Raw genomic sequence first — 12,172 nt, 5'->3', positions numbered from 1 at the left:
TACAGTACTTATAAAATTATGCCAACACTAATTAGTAGCTTATTTATGTTTTTAATCTCATACATTTTCAAAGAAACTCACAAAAGCCAGTAAGAGCCGCCAGAATTAGTATTCTGTGGAAAGAAGTCCAGTTACAAGGGAGACATTGACCTGCCCAAATTCATACACCAAGTAACTAGTAAAAAAAAGTAAAAACTGGGGAAAAAATGGCTAAGTAAGAAGAATGAATACTTTTATTTTATGTGCTAGACACTCTTATGAGAAAACTCCCATGATTAATTAGCTACAGTTGCTAATAATTTATAACTACTCAAAGAAATTTATTTTAAGAGACATCACATGCCAAACATTCACATGCAAGAAAGAGAAAAATGCCCAGCTTCTTAAGAGAATTAATTTTGAGAAGCAAAACTGCCTGAAGCTCTTGCTGGCTGAAGACCCAGCAGGATAAACCACACCATCGCAGGGACCCACTTCAAGAATCACGGTTTCTCAGCAATTATTTATTTTCAAGTAGGACAAGTATTTTGTTGAGGGGAGGGGAATGGCATTATTCTTGGTGGGAACAAGCAGTTGTTCTTTTTCTGTGCATGTTTTATAGAGGCAATTTGCTTTTCTAAATCTTAAGGATAAGACTTGGAAGCAATCTCAGCAAAGAAAGGGTCCAGATCTCGTGTACGCAGGTAAGAAGCTGGAGTCAGTGCAGTAGCTTCCCTGGTGAGAAAGCAATGGGGAAGACTGAGGAAATTAGGAGTTCCTAGGAGAGTGAGAGCAAGGAGAGATAGAGCTTTCACTTCGTTTTGCACCATCACTATTACTAGAACAGTGATAGCATTATGCATTAAACAATTAGCAGCTCACGACCATGCATTCCCAGCATCAGCTGAGTATCAACCAACCCCTTGGGCTGAAGTGGGCAGCTGATAAGAAAGTTCACTTGGGATGTAGAACGGGTGAGCTCACTGCTTTGTAGAGCATCTGGGGAAGGAACAAAGGTCTAACTCACATCTCGGGGGAAGTAAGGTTTTGCCTAGAAAAGGCAGATCAGAGTGAGGTGGAGCACCAGTGCTTAGCCCAGCCCTTTGGCTGCCCATCTGGAGACCTCTGTTTTTATCTGCTCAGGTCAGGGGCAAAATGAGTTCAGCAATCTTTCCTCCCAAAAGCAGCCAGTACAATATGACACAACTGACTATGATGTATAGTTCTCCTCAGCCAAAGCAGAGAGCAGAGAGAACACAGGTGACAATCAATGTCCTTGAGGAACTGGTAGAAAGCCCACAGCTGGAACAGATGTGCTGGCTGAACTTGAGGAGCCAGCTTTTTCTTTTGAATTAAGAGCTCTGAAATTTATGGAAGATAAAATCTTTCCGAGGCTTTGAGGGTGCTTGGGAATGAAGGTCTGGAATATTTCCTTCAAATATACAGCTGCATCCACAGGTATGAACACACTCCAACTGCCTACAACATATCTTTCCAACAAGTGCTTTTCCCATCATTAATCACAGGGAAAGAAACACTCACTGTATTTCCAGGCAAAGAGATTTTGAGGAGTCACTAAGAAGAGCTGCAGGAAATACAGTAGAAGACAGACATTCAGAGAAGGTAACTTGGAACTAGGCAGCTAGAAGAGTCAGACTTTCTGCCCTGAACAGTAAAAAAACCCAAGAAAAAAAAACAAGAAGAGGCTGAGGAAGGGTAGTTCCATTCCCCATTTTTCATATAGTAAATATTACCAAAAAAAATAAAGCCTTACTTGTAGCCTTTTATGTCTGTGCATCTCATTAAATGTGTCCAGATTTGCCTTCATCTCTAAGTAAGCCTCACCTCATGCTTAAGGTTATTATTGCTGAATTATTCTGGGAGAGCCACTCTCCAACACCACCCTCGTCTGATGACACTGACAAAGAAGATAAAGCTGAGGCCATCAGCACATGTCCCTAGAGATTTGCAGGTGATGGTATGTGCCACTTCACCCCACAGAGTCCTTGTCATAGTGGGGTCACTTCTAGGGTCACAAAAGGGCATGAAGGGATCAGCAGCTCAAAACAAGTCATGGATATCATTGATGGATTAGGTCTCAAAAGAGGTTGTACTGTAGATATTTTACATGTAAGAAAACCAGGGCACAGGTACTCAGCTGGGTGCTCTAGCTCCCTGTTTAATCAATTACAAGCCCCTGCCAGCTCTGACAGGAGCAGGCTCTAAACAAAAGGGCACATGACACACCAACAGCAGAAGCACTCAGCACAGATCTGACCACTGCTCATTCCCATGCATGGACAAGGGCTGCTATCTCTCTCCTGCACCACCATTACCCATTCCCAGCCTGAGAACAACAAGAATTCGGTCTCTCTGCTTTACTGCCCTGCCTTAGGAAAAGGCTCTCATTGAAAAGCCATTGCCACTGCATTGGCATCTCTTTCATTAGCAGACCTAAGGGTGCCATGTGTCCAGACACCCAAAAGAACTGAACAGTTTTTGGGAAGCAAGAGTCATTTGTCCTATTTTACAAGTGAGGACAACAATATCAGAAGAGATTGAGAGAGTCACTCCAAGAGACTGAGCTGCACCAGTGCATGCTTTTCCATTATTGCTCAAATACCCTTGAATCACATCAGCCCTGCAAGCAGGGTGAGCACCCCAACTGCCCAGCATGCTCTGCCTCTCCTCCACTGAACCCTAAGACAGAGACTCAGGGGTGTCCACATTGGGACTGGGAATATGATGTCCTGCAGGGCAGCACTCCATTTTCACAAGTACTCCAAGCTGGGATTTTGCACATTTATCAAGAGATCAGCTTTAAGCTTGATGCAAAACTCATTGTCTATAGACCATCATCAGCAAACAGCCTTGCTTCTGCTCTTCAACTCCCTCCTCTTGCCTGGGAGAGAAAAGAGCTGAGTATTTGAAACATTTGTTTTGCACTAATGCTGAAGTGGCTGGGTCAGACAAGATTTCATTAATGAATGAGATGTTTCTAATGTCCATCCCACCCCAAAAGAAGGAGGTAGCGAGAAGCAGGGGAGACAAAGGCAAAAGGAATAGAGGCGAAGGAGGGTTGAAAAGAAGCATTCATTTCAGACAGCTCACATCAAAGTATAAAGCTGAGCTGCAAAGAGGACAAAAAGTAGATATGAAAAGTCATCAAAGCATATTCATGAGAATGACCATCTCTCCCCAGGTCTTTTTCTCAGTCTGCCTCCAGCCTTCCCTGGGGAATCTAAGTAAACACATCTCAGTCTGCACAGCAATTACACTAAGGGCTTTGGGGTTATTTTTAAGATAGAGCCATTACAGCTCTTGTGACTCACTGACTTGTAATGATGGAAGCATGTTGTTTGATCTGCACAGACACAGGCATCCAAAGTAAAAAAAAAAAAAAAAAGAGATGTTCCACAGAAACGCAAAGCAAAGAAGCAAAGACAAGAAAGCAAGACAAAAGGAAGATGGTTCAGCGGAGACGGTCTCATCCTGACTCACAAACACAGTGCCAGTCCTACCTCCTGTCCCTCAAAACACATTAAGAGTTTTTCGCCCTTGCTGTCCATGACTTCCCAGCGCCCATTACAGGGCTAGTCCAAGGTGGTTACTGGATAACAGTGTACCAGAGGTTGTGTGGGGATTGGGTTAGATTGGGACAATCTAAATAGAAAATAAACTACTAAGACTGAAACCTACCACTGAAATGCACTTCCTTCCTCCCTCTTACCTCCATTTCCCTAAGGGCTGGTTTGCCTGGACAGAAACGGTAATAGGGCGTTCTTGCCAGCTGCCTCCAAGATGCTGCCGAATGTGCAAACACCATGCAGGATCAAAGTATTGCTTATTTGATAACCTCCAAGTGACATTCATAAAGTAGAAGCTGCAGCGGCACCAGATACATTTCAGCCACAGCATGATTTGAAGGCTGATTTTCTACCATGGGCATGAAGAAGCCACTGTGGTGATTTAGGGATCATAATAGTGCATTTCCTCTAATGCTACAGAAGCATCCAGAGCTAAGCCTAGCACAGAGATCTTCACCAGTTTTTCACTCTTCTTCGCTTATATAAAAGAGCAAAGCAGAGCTGCCTTGTTTTCTGCTTCATATAAATCATATGGCCAGGGAGTGAGGATCATTTTGACAATGAACTAATATTTCTGAGTTGCTATTTCTGTTCCTTTGTTTGCCCAGACACAAAGACTCAGCCCTTTGTAGTTCCCAGATCACAATGTCTAGAGTTGCATGAGATCATGTTTGTGTTTTTGGACACCTTTTTTTAACAGCGCCTATTGAATTCCCTCAACTCAGCACTTTCCTTCCTCTTGCTCTCAATTGATCAAACAATATCAAACAGAGCCCGGGAGCCATGCACATACATATCCCATGTTTTTAATAAGGCTGGAGGAGATGGTTTGCCCTGTGTGGTAGCTTTCTGGGGGGTAGAAAAGTACCACCTAGCAAATAAGAGGCAGCTGGAGCAGAAGTGGCCACAGCTGGAGATGATGAACACAGCAAAAGGAGCAGAAAAGATCAGAAAGAGGTGACAATAACAGTAGGCACAAGTGAGATTAAGACTTCTTCTAGGCAAGGACAATTAAATTCTCGCTTTGTACATCACAGTCTCCCCAGGGATAACATCAGACAAGCAATAACATCATCAGGTTGGAAATACAGAGCAGAAGCAGCTCAAACTTTTAAAGATAATGTGCTTCAATAACTTTGGAAGAAGAGCACAGGGATGCCAGAGAACAAGGGCAGTGCTGGCACACCCTCTGTGCTTAGTGTACTGACCCTGGTGCCCACGGGGGTCAGGAGAGATGATCCTAGTCTAGATCCTGACCAGATGATTTCGTATGTTAATCTCCACCTTCTTGAAATCATAAGACAACTAGATACACCACAGACCCTGGAAAGACTGGAGACGAGGCTCTCCCAATGCTGACTCTGCAGAGATGCAAGGCAGCAAGCCAAAATAACGCTTAGGGGGCAGCAAAACTTACAGAGAAACAGATTTTAGAGAGACAGACGCTAATTCACTCAGTCAGAAATAAATCTCCAATTTCCTGGTCTCCCCACAGCTGGAGTTTTCAGAGGAAAGAGGGTCATAAAATTCTGAAGGAACAGAAATCTCCTCTCTCCATGCCAGCTCACATCCTTCCCCATATGACCATAAATACCATATCCCCCAAAGATGCTGGATGCAAACAGGAAAACATTCAATCACAAGAGCTAATGAGCAGTCTGTATCCAGCATGTTCTTTACAAGGAGGGACTCCCTCAAGTTCACTTCTGTCATCAACATCTCTCCTGTTCATAATGAGCAGGGGAGGCAGGGGCCACTCAATATGATGGTCCAAGCAGAGGGGCTGCCACCAGCTGCTCCAGCACACAGGTCCAGCTCAGCTGTTCCACAGCAACAGGGACTGTCTATTAAAAGAGCTGACAAGATTTTAAACAACTGCTACCAATAACCTTGCCTCACTTACTGTTTTCTACTGACAGACATCTTCAGGTTTTTTAATTGTTATATTATTAATTCTCTATAAATAGAGCAAAGAGCATCATGCAGGCAGGTCAGAAAGCTAGTGCCAGCAACAAGATGCCCAAAGGGAGGAGGGACAAGGAGCTCATGAATTCACAGGGGAAATAAGTCATCTCCAACTTTCCACAGAGATGGGGCCAGCCTGATATGGGGACCAGTGGTGCTATCCAAGACCTTCTTACCCTGAATTTGCACCAGTGTCACCAGTTCAGCCTTGGGCCCCATTTGTGCTGCAATGCTTTAAAAGCCAAGCTACTGTCTTCCAGAGTGCATGGACAAGTCCCACAGCGCTCGTCTGTGGGAGAATTTTGGCCTCTTCTACACACACGTCACTCATGTTGGCAGAACTCCAACTGACCTCAATGGATGAGAGACACAGAACATCTGCACCTAACACAAGACTTTCCAGCAAACATTTTCTTCTTAAGAAAAAAGGCAAGGCCAAGTTGCCCTGTGTTCCCTTGATGGTTACCAGGGTACAAAGCTGTGGTGAGAACACAGCCAGGACGCATCCGGTTGGGCTGCCCTCTCCAAAATAACCAGCCACCCTGACCAGTTAATAACACTTATCTCACCTTGCTTTCCCCACACCGCATGTCCCAAAAACCTTGTCACATCAGCTCCATGCTCTGGATCGGCCACTCATGAGAAGCCAGTTGGATGCAGAGTAAGAGAGAAGAGACCTCGTTTCATCCACACCTTCTCCACATGTCTATAGGGCTGATCTCAAATTTAAATGTACAAAGTTGGCAACTGTTTTATTCCCATTTTTGAGACAGGAAACCAAAGCAGAATGGGAATAAGTGATTCATCGAAGCTCACAGTGGAAGCAGAAGGCAGAAAAGGGGTAGTCCCATAACAGAACAAGCATCCTTCCTCTGTCACGGCGAAAGGGTTGGCAAATAAAAGTGAGGTAGGCCCTAAGCAAAGCACCAGGCATACAGCTCTCCAAATCAGTGGATAACTGCAAGGGCATCACAAGGGATGCATCTGAACTGCTGATCAAGTGTCAACATCCCTGTCCGAATACCTGCCCAGGTGATCACTCAGTGTCTGTGTGCTGTACTCTGGTTCCTGCAGTGCCTGACACTTCCCAAAAGCCACTGTGAGCACTTCCCAGCAGCTTCCCATCCTCAACAGAAAGGCATTTGGGAAAATAAGACACAAATAAATAAAAAGGGATTTTTCTTTGTTACTTTGCAAGTGCAACTTCTGTGACACTGACACTCAGCCCCACAAGCAGGGATGGGGAGGGCTGCAGGGCACAACCCCTCAGGTAGAGAGACCACAATATTAGAATGTCACAACAGGGGCTTACTCCTAGTAACTAATCACAAAGTTTATAACACTTCTCACGAGACAGTCAGTAAGCTACCCATAAATAATCACATGGAACATGAACCAACCGCAAATTACTTTTACTACTCACTAACCATTATTACAACCTTTGTTAGTTTAGATGTAGTACAGGTCTGGATTTTAACAGTCACTGTACAATAGCCACATGGAAAATTTAAGAGCAGTTTCCCAAATTATACTCTGTGAAGTACTCACTGTAAATTAACATTTCCATTGAGTTTGCATTCAAAACTAAAAAAATAAGTTAACATCATGCAAATTTGAGGTGGAAAACTGCAGCAGAGCAGCAAGCTGAGTGACCCAACCAAAGACATACAGTCAATCAGTTGTAATGCAAAGGACACAGTAAGTTTACTATCAGCTGTACAAAACTAATTCAACTACACTAAATTAACCAATGTCTTTATATCCAATGACAGAATTGTACTTAAAAAGAACAAATAAAACAACGACAAAAAACCCCACAATCCCTACACAACACAAATTATTGATCCTACAGTGCCCCTGCCCATTTTGGACAAGATGGGGCTTCTTGTGCCATCCACACCTCCAGCAACCCCCAGTGCAATCTTGCATTGGGTCCACTGAGCAATCTACCTTGCAACACAGATGCTTATTGTTACTCCTTCAAAGAAGGAAGCTAAACCAGACTGGGATCAATTGCTGCCCCAAAAATCACACTATGAATCTCTCAAAGCCAAACACAACAAGCAGAGCCTCTGATGCTGTGCTTAGACAACCGCTGACCTCCTACTGCTGTTTCTATACGCTAAACACCATAGTTTTGTGGTTTGTTATTTTTTTGGAAATGAAAATAATCCTTGCACAGATATACAATGCCATCTCCAAACAAACACTCCACTCACTGGCAAGGAGCTTTGTTAACACAACTAAATATGCTGAATTATGCACACAGTTTGCCTCAACACATGTTAAAGTTACAGAGGTTGCCTGGAGCCCTTAATCCATTTTTAAAGTATTCTCTTTGCAGGCTGCATTCAAACCACCCCACCCAGCAGCACAGAGTGTTGCAAGGGGCATCACTAGCAATCACACAACAAAAAGGTTGGTTAGCCAGCCAGTTGCTGTGCTTAGAGACCTGCCAGCTGGCATATGCAAGGGGATCTCTCAGATTACCCCAGTGCACTTGCTGATGAAGGAAAAAAAAGAAAAAAGTAGTTGTAACAAAAGCTTTGATCAGAGGATTTTCTTCCACATCCAGCCTACAGTCTTAATGGTCCTTAAACTCATTGTTTTAAACCACCATCTTACAGCAGAGCGCAGAGAAGAATCAGAGAACTGTGTGCATTGTAGGGAAGTCACTCTGTGTCTGTGGGCACATAATTTAAGTGCTCTCTGACCCTCTTTTCTCCAGCCATAACCCATCCATTACTACCTCTTGCATGGAGAGGGAAACACTTCCAACTCACTTATCTGCCAATTTTCATTTTCAATCGCATGTCCTCCAGCATTCCCAAATTGCTATCCTGTGTTTCTTTGACACATTGTAAAAATACCACAGACTGCAAAGGTTGGTTGATGTTTATAGGACAGCATGGAAATTTACAACTCAAGATAAGTGACTTTAAATAAAATGTTAATCCACAGTAAATAGAAAATAGATCATTTTCCCAAGCTGCCCTCTGAAATCCACTAGTGGAAGTCAGTGCACTGTAGGTACAAATTAGTAATGTCTATTAATGGGAGGCTCCTGATAGATTAGGCAAACTAACAACAGTAATAATAATTAACAGCATTAGTCACATAAAACATAATTGACTTCCAATCGCTTCTAACATTATTTTTCTAATGAAGTTGCTGGAAACTTATCAGAGCTGGCCGGATAGCTTATCAGGGGACAGGCACAGTCGGCAGGATTAGCTGCTTAGCACAGGAGCGTGATTTGCCCTGAGGAGAAACTGGTTGTCCTTCCCAGCATCAGGAAGGAAATTTTCAGCAGTCGACTCTTCACTGCTCTTTCAGCCCCTTCCCAGACACTGGCAGTTCAGCCTGGAGCAGGCGAGACACTCGAGGGACCTGCACATGAAGCTGCCTGCCAGGAACTGCTTGCCCTTTTTAAGCTCCACACTGATTTGCTTGTGGTCATGGGCAAGGGCCTCACCTCCCCATTTTGTTTTGGCTTATTCTTTTCTTAAAACACTATTTACCTTTCATGCCTATAGAGAAAAGCTTAACTTTGCCACCCTTGCACATGAAGATGTACATGCTGTCCACTCGAAGCTGACTATTCTGGAAACCAGCCCTCTTCCTCTGAGTTAAGTGCCTTTTCCGCAAGACCTTTCTGCAAATAGCAACTTATTTCACATTTTGCAAGATGACTTGTCAAACTCCAAAGACAGCCTAATATTGCAGTCTAAAACTGCTCTGGGAAGAGAGTCCTACGGAAACCAGTCCTTTTTGTCCAGTGAAGCTAAGAGCCATCACAGGCTCCATCAGTCAGATCGAAAACACTTCTAGACTTCAGTTAAGCAGCAGCCTTTCCCAAGCTTGAACACATCACTATCCCACCAGCTCCCTGGCTCCTGTATATCTGTTTCTGCTCACCTTTCCAAAACACATCCACTGGTGTCCACAATGCTTTGTTAGCTCCCAGGGATCCCACCTGTTCATTTACTAGAGCATTCCTTTCCCCAGCAAGGTGCTAGGGCCATCCCTTTCAATTCCCCCATGCCCAGACATTGCCTGAGAATACACTTCAACCTGCCTTGTACTGAACATGCTCTTCTCAGCCCCAAACGAGACACAGCTAATACACCCAACCCACACACAAGCTGGTAGCAGAAGTTGCTTGGTCATGCGTGGGCTGCTCCGTGCCTGCCTGACACATCAGGCAAGGACAGCATAGAGCTGCCACCACTGCAAAGCCACCCAAGCACCACCCCTGGCAGACACTGTGCCATCACCACCAGCAACAGAGCCAGCGGGGTCTGTTTCCAGTGACCGCCAGGGCACCACCAGCTGGAATAACGAGGATGACCTAGATCATCATCTGTCCCTCCCTGAGGAGCAATACAGCTTTTTAGCAATAACAGTTAATTAAGAATTAATATCCTCCATGTGGCATGGTGTCACAGTGTCACATGGCCCCGTTCCCCAGCCTGGCTGATGGCTTTCATCTGACATCACTATTTTTCCCCCCACTCAGCAGGAGTTAATCAGCTATAACAGCAGTGGCCCTCATCATCACCTCCCAAGAGAATTTTGGGAGGACATTCCCACCCACCCATGCCTATCCGCCCCTCATCATCCTCAGGGACTGGGAGGTTTGGACTTTCCAGTCATTGCAAAAAATCCCATTTGTGCTGGCTCAGAGAGCCTCTGAAAGACCAGACAAGTTTGTTATGGAGAATCCAGATCACATTTTTCCACCCTGAACACTATCTTGATCTTGTTTGTGCCCTCCTCACCCGCCTGTCCCTTCCTCCCTCCCAGCCAAGCTGGCGGGAAGCTCCACAGGGAGGGTTTCCCTCCCTGAACAGATGTTTCATCTGGTTTTGTTCCTACAAGATGCACTGGTCAAGTCCTGGCAACACACAGCAAATCCTGAGCTGTGCTGCTAACAACTAGCATCTGCATCCAAGATTAATCAAGGAGGTGGGAAAAGGCACATCCAGCAAGAAAGCACAAATCCCCATTTCTAATTGTTTTGTGTTAGCAGCAAAACATTTATTTCCCAGGATTTCCGAGAGGCGGAAGAGGTGAATGAGTGGATTGCTTGGCGCCTCCTGTTTATCAGGCCGAGAGGGGAGTGGGGTTAACAGAGCATTTCTTGTTCCAGACCAAAGCATTACGTTCTGGAAGAAATCCAGAGCGCGCCTTTGTGTTCAAGAACAAAAGGGACAGCTCCCTAATTTGGGGGAAGCTCTACATACTGCAACATGACCTACACCAGCGGCATCACCCTGCAGTGACATGATACTTTCCAGCACCCACCCGCAGGTGATAGTGCTTCTGCCATTGCACCCGTCTGCCACCCCTCTTTTGTCATGGCTGTAGGTGATGAGTAGGTCTGGAAGTATTCATCACAAAAAAAAAAAAACCCAGGTCTTGTATGCCCTGCCCTTTTTCCTCAAAGTCTCTGCAAACAACAGGGAATTTAGTACAAAGATATTTGAAGAAGCAAGTCCAGAGCAACTACTGACTCTTGCTAACTCTCTGCTTCATTTTTTATTAAGTTCTCATTTTACACTCATGTCCCTTGTTTTCTTCATAGACAAGAAATGACCTGTTGACATCCTCAAGGCAGAGGAAGTTCCCAACAGGCAGGTCTTCTTAAGAGCCTGCAACAAAACCAACCTGACGTGGCACATTTAACATTTGTAAGGTTGAAAGAAAAGTAAAAGTAGAGGGAAAAAGTAGCAGTACTTAAAAAAAAACCCAGTAACTTTCAGGTTTCATGAGAAAGCAGAACAGCAGGCACAAATTACCCCACAAGCCACCCTTAGGCTACAGCCACCTATTTTTAATGATAAGGCCCAAATAAATTATTTATCACTGTTGTCTTAGCATAACTATCAGATTACAAAGCCTCCTGGAAATAAGATGCAACGCGGAGCAGGAGGAGATCCCAGTCACCTAGGATAACACATCTCCCATGCGTATTGCTGGCACAAGGTGCCCGTGTTGGGTCCAGCCTTTCCCCAGACACTGGGGATGCCCGTGGGGTCTCCCAGATTCACAGGCATGGTTTCTAACAGCACCAGCATCCAGCTCAGCTCCCAGCAATGACACAGGTTTAGCATTACTTTCATGCAGAACAACTTTTCTGCAGAACAACTCCAATCTATGAAAGTCTGCAGAGTGCTGAGCATGGAAAGCTCATTATGCCTGCACTGAGAGGGGAGAGAAGACCCCTGCCAAAAACGATTGCCTATCTGGGCTGTCTTCCTTCCTGCCACAGTAGTCCAGGGCCAGTTCACATGTTTCCCAGGACAAAGGCTCCCACACAGACACACTCCCACCTTCTTGGCGCCACCAGGGACTCCAAACTCCCCTGCCGCTCTCCCAGGCTTTCTTCTGCCTAGCCACACACACTAGGCCAGGCGGGCATCCTCAAGGCCACACAGAGGGCTGTCAGCTCTGATGTCTGCTAAAGAGATGTCTGCTTCCTGCCGCTTGATCTTCCTTATTTACAGCCACTAAAAAATTTGATTCTTCATGGAGCAGGGCCAAAACCAGCAAACTACTTCTCCTTCCCCTCCTGAGGGCCCAGAGCCCAGCACATAGAGAAGGCATTACAACTATGTAACCTGGGGTCACATTTCACC

At 45.0% G+C, this 12,172-nt stretch overlaps 1 protein-coding gene across 1 annotated transcript in view; it reads right to left on the bottom strand.

The window, feature by feature from the left end:
- Positions 1-5,793, bottom strand: part of NEURL1B (neuralized E3 ubiquitin protein ligase 1B) — a 104,206-nt gene extending 98,413 nt beyond the window's left edge. Inside the window, exon 1 of the mRNA XM_069868954.1 lies at positions 5,708-5,793. Coding sequence (XP_069725055.1) covers positions 5,708-5,750 — 43 coding nt within the window. The 5' untranslated portion in view covers positions 5,751-5,793. The remainder of the gene's footprint in view (positions 1-5,707) is intronic.
- Between the last annotated feature and the right edge of the window lie 6,379 nt (positions 5,794-12,172).

The sequence above is a fragment of the Phaenicophaeus curvirostris genome, chromosome 15, assembly GCF_032191515.1.
Source record: "Phaenicophaeus curvirostris isolate KB17595 chromosome 15, BPBGC_Pcur_1.0, whole genome shotgun sequence".
Lineage (NCBI taxonomy): Eukaryota > Metazoa > Chordata > Aves > Cuculiformes > Cuculidae > Phaenicophaeus > Phaenicophaeus curvirostris.
Note: the sequence above shows the minus strand (reverse complement) of the source record. Positions and strands in the feature narration are given on the sequence as shown.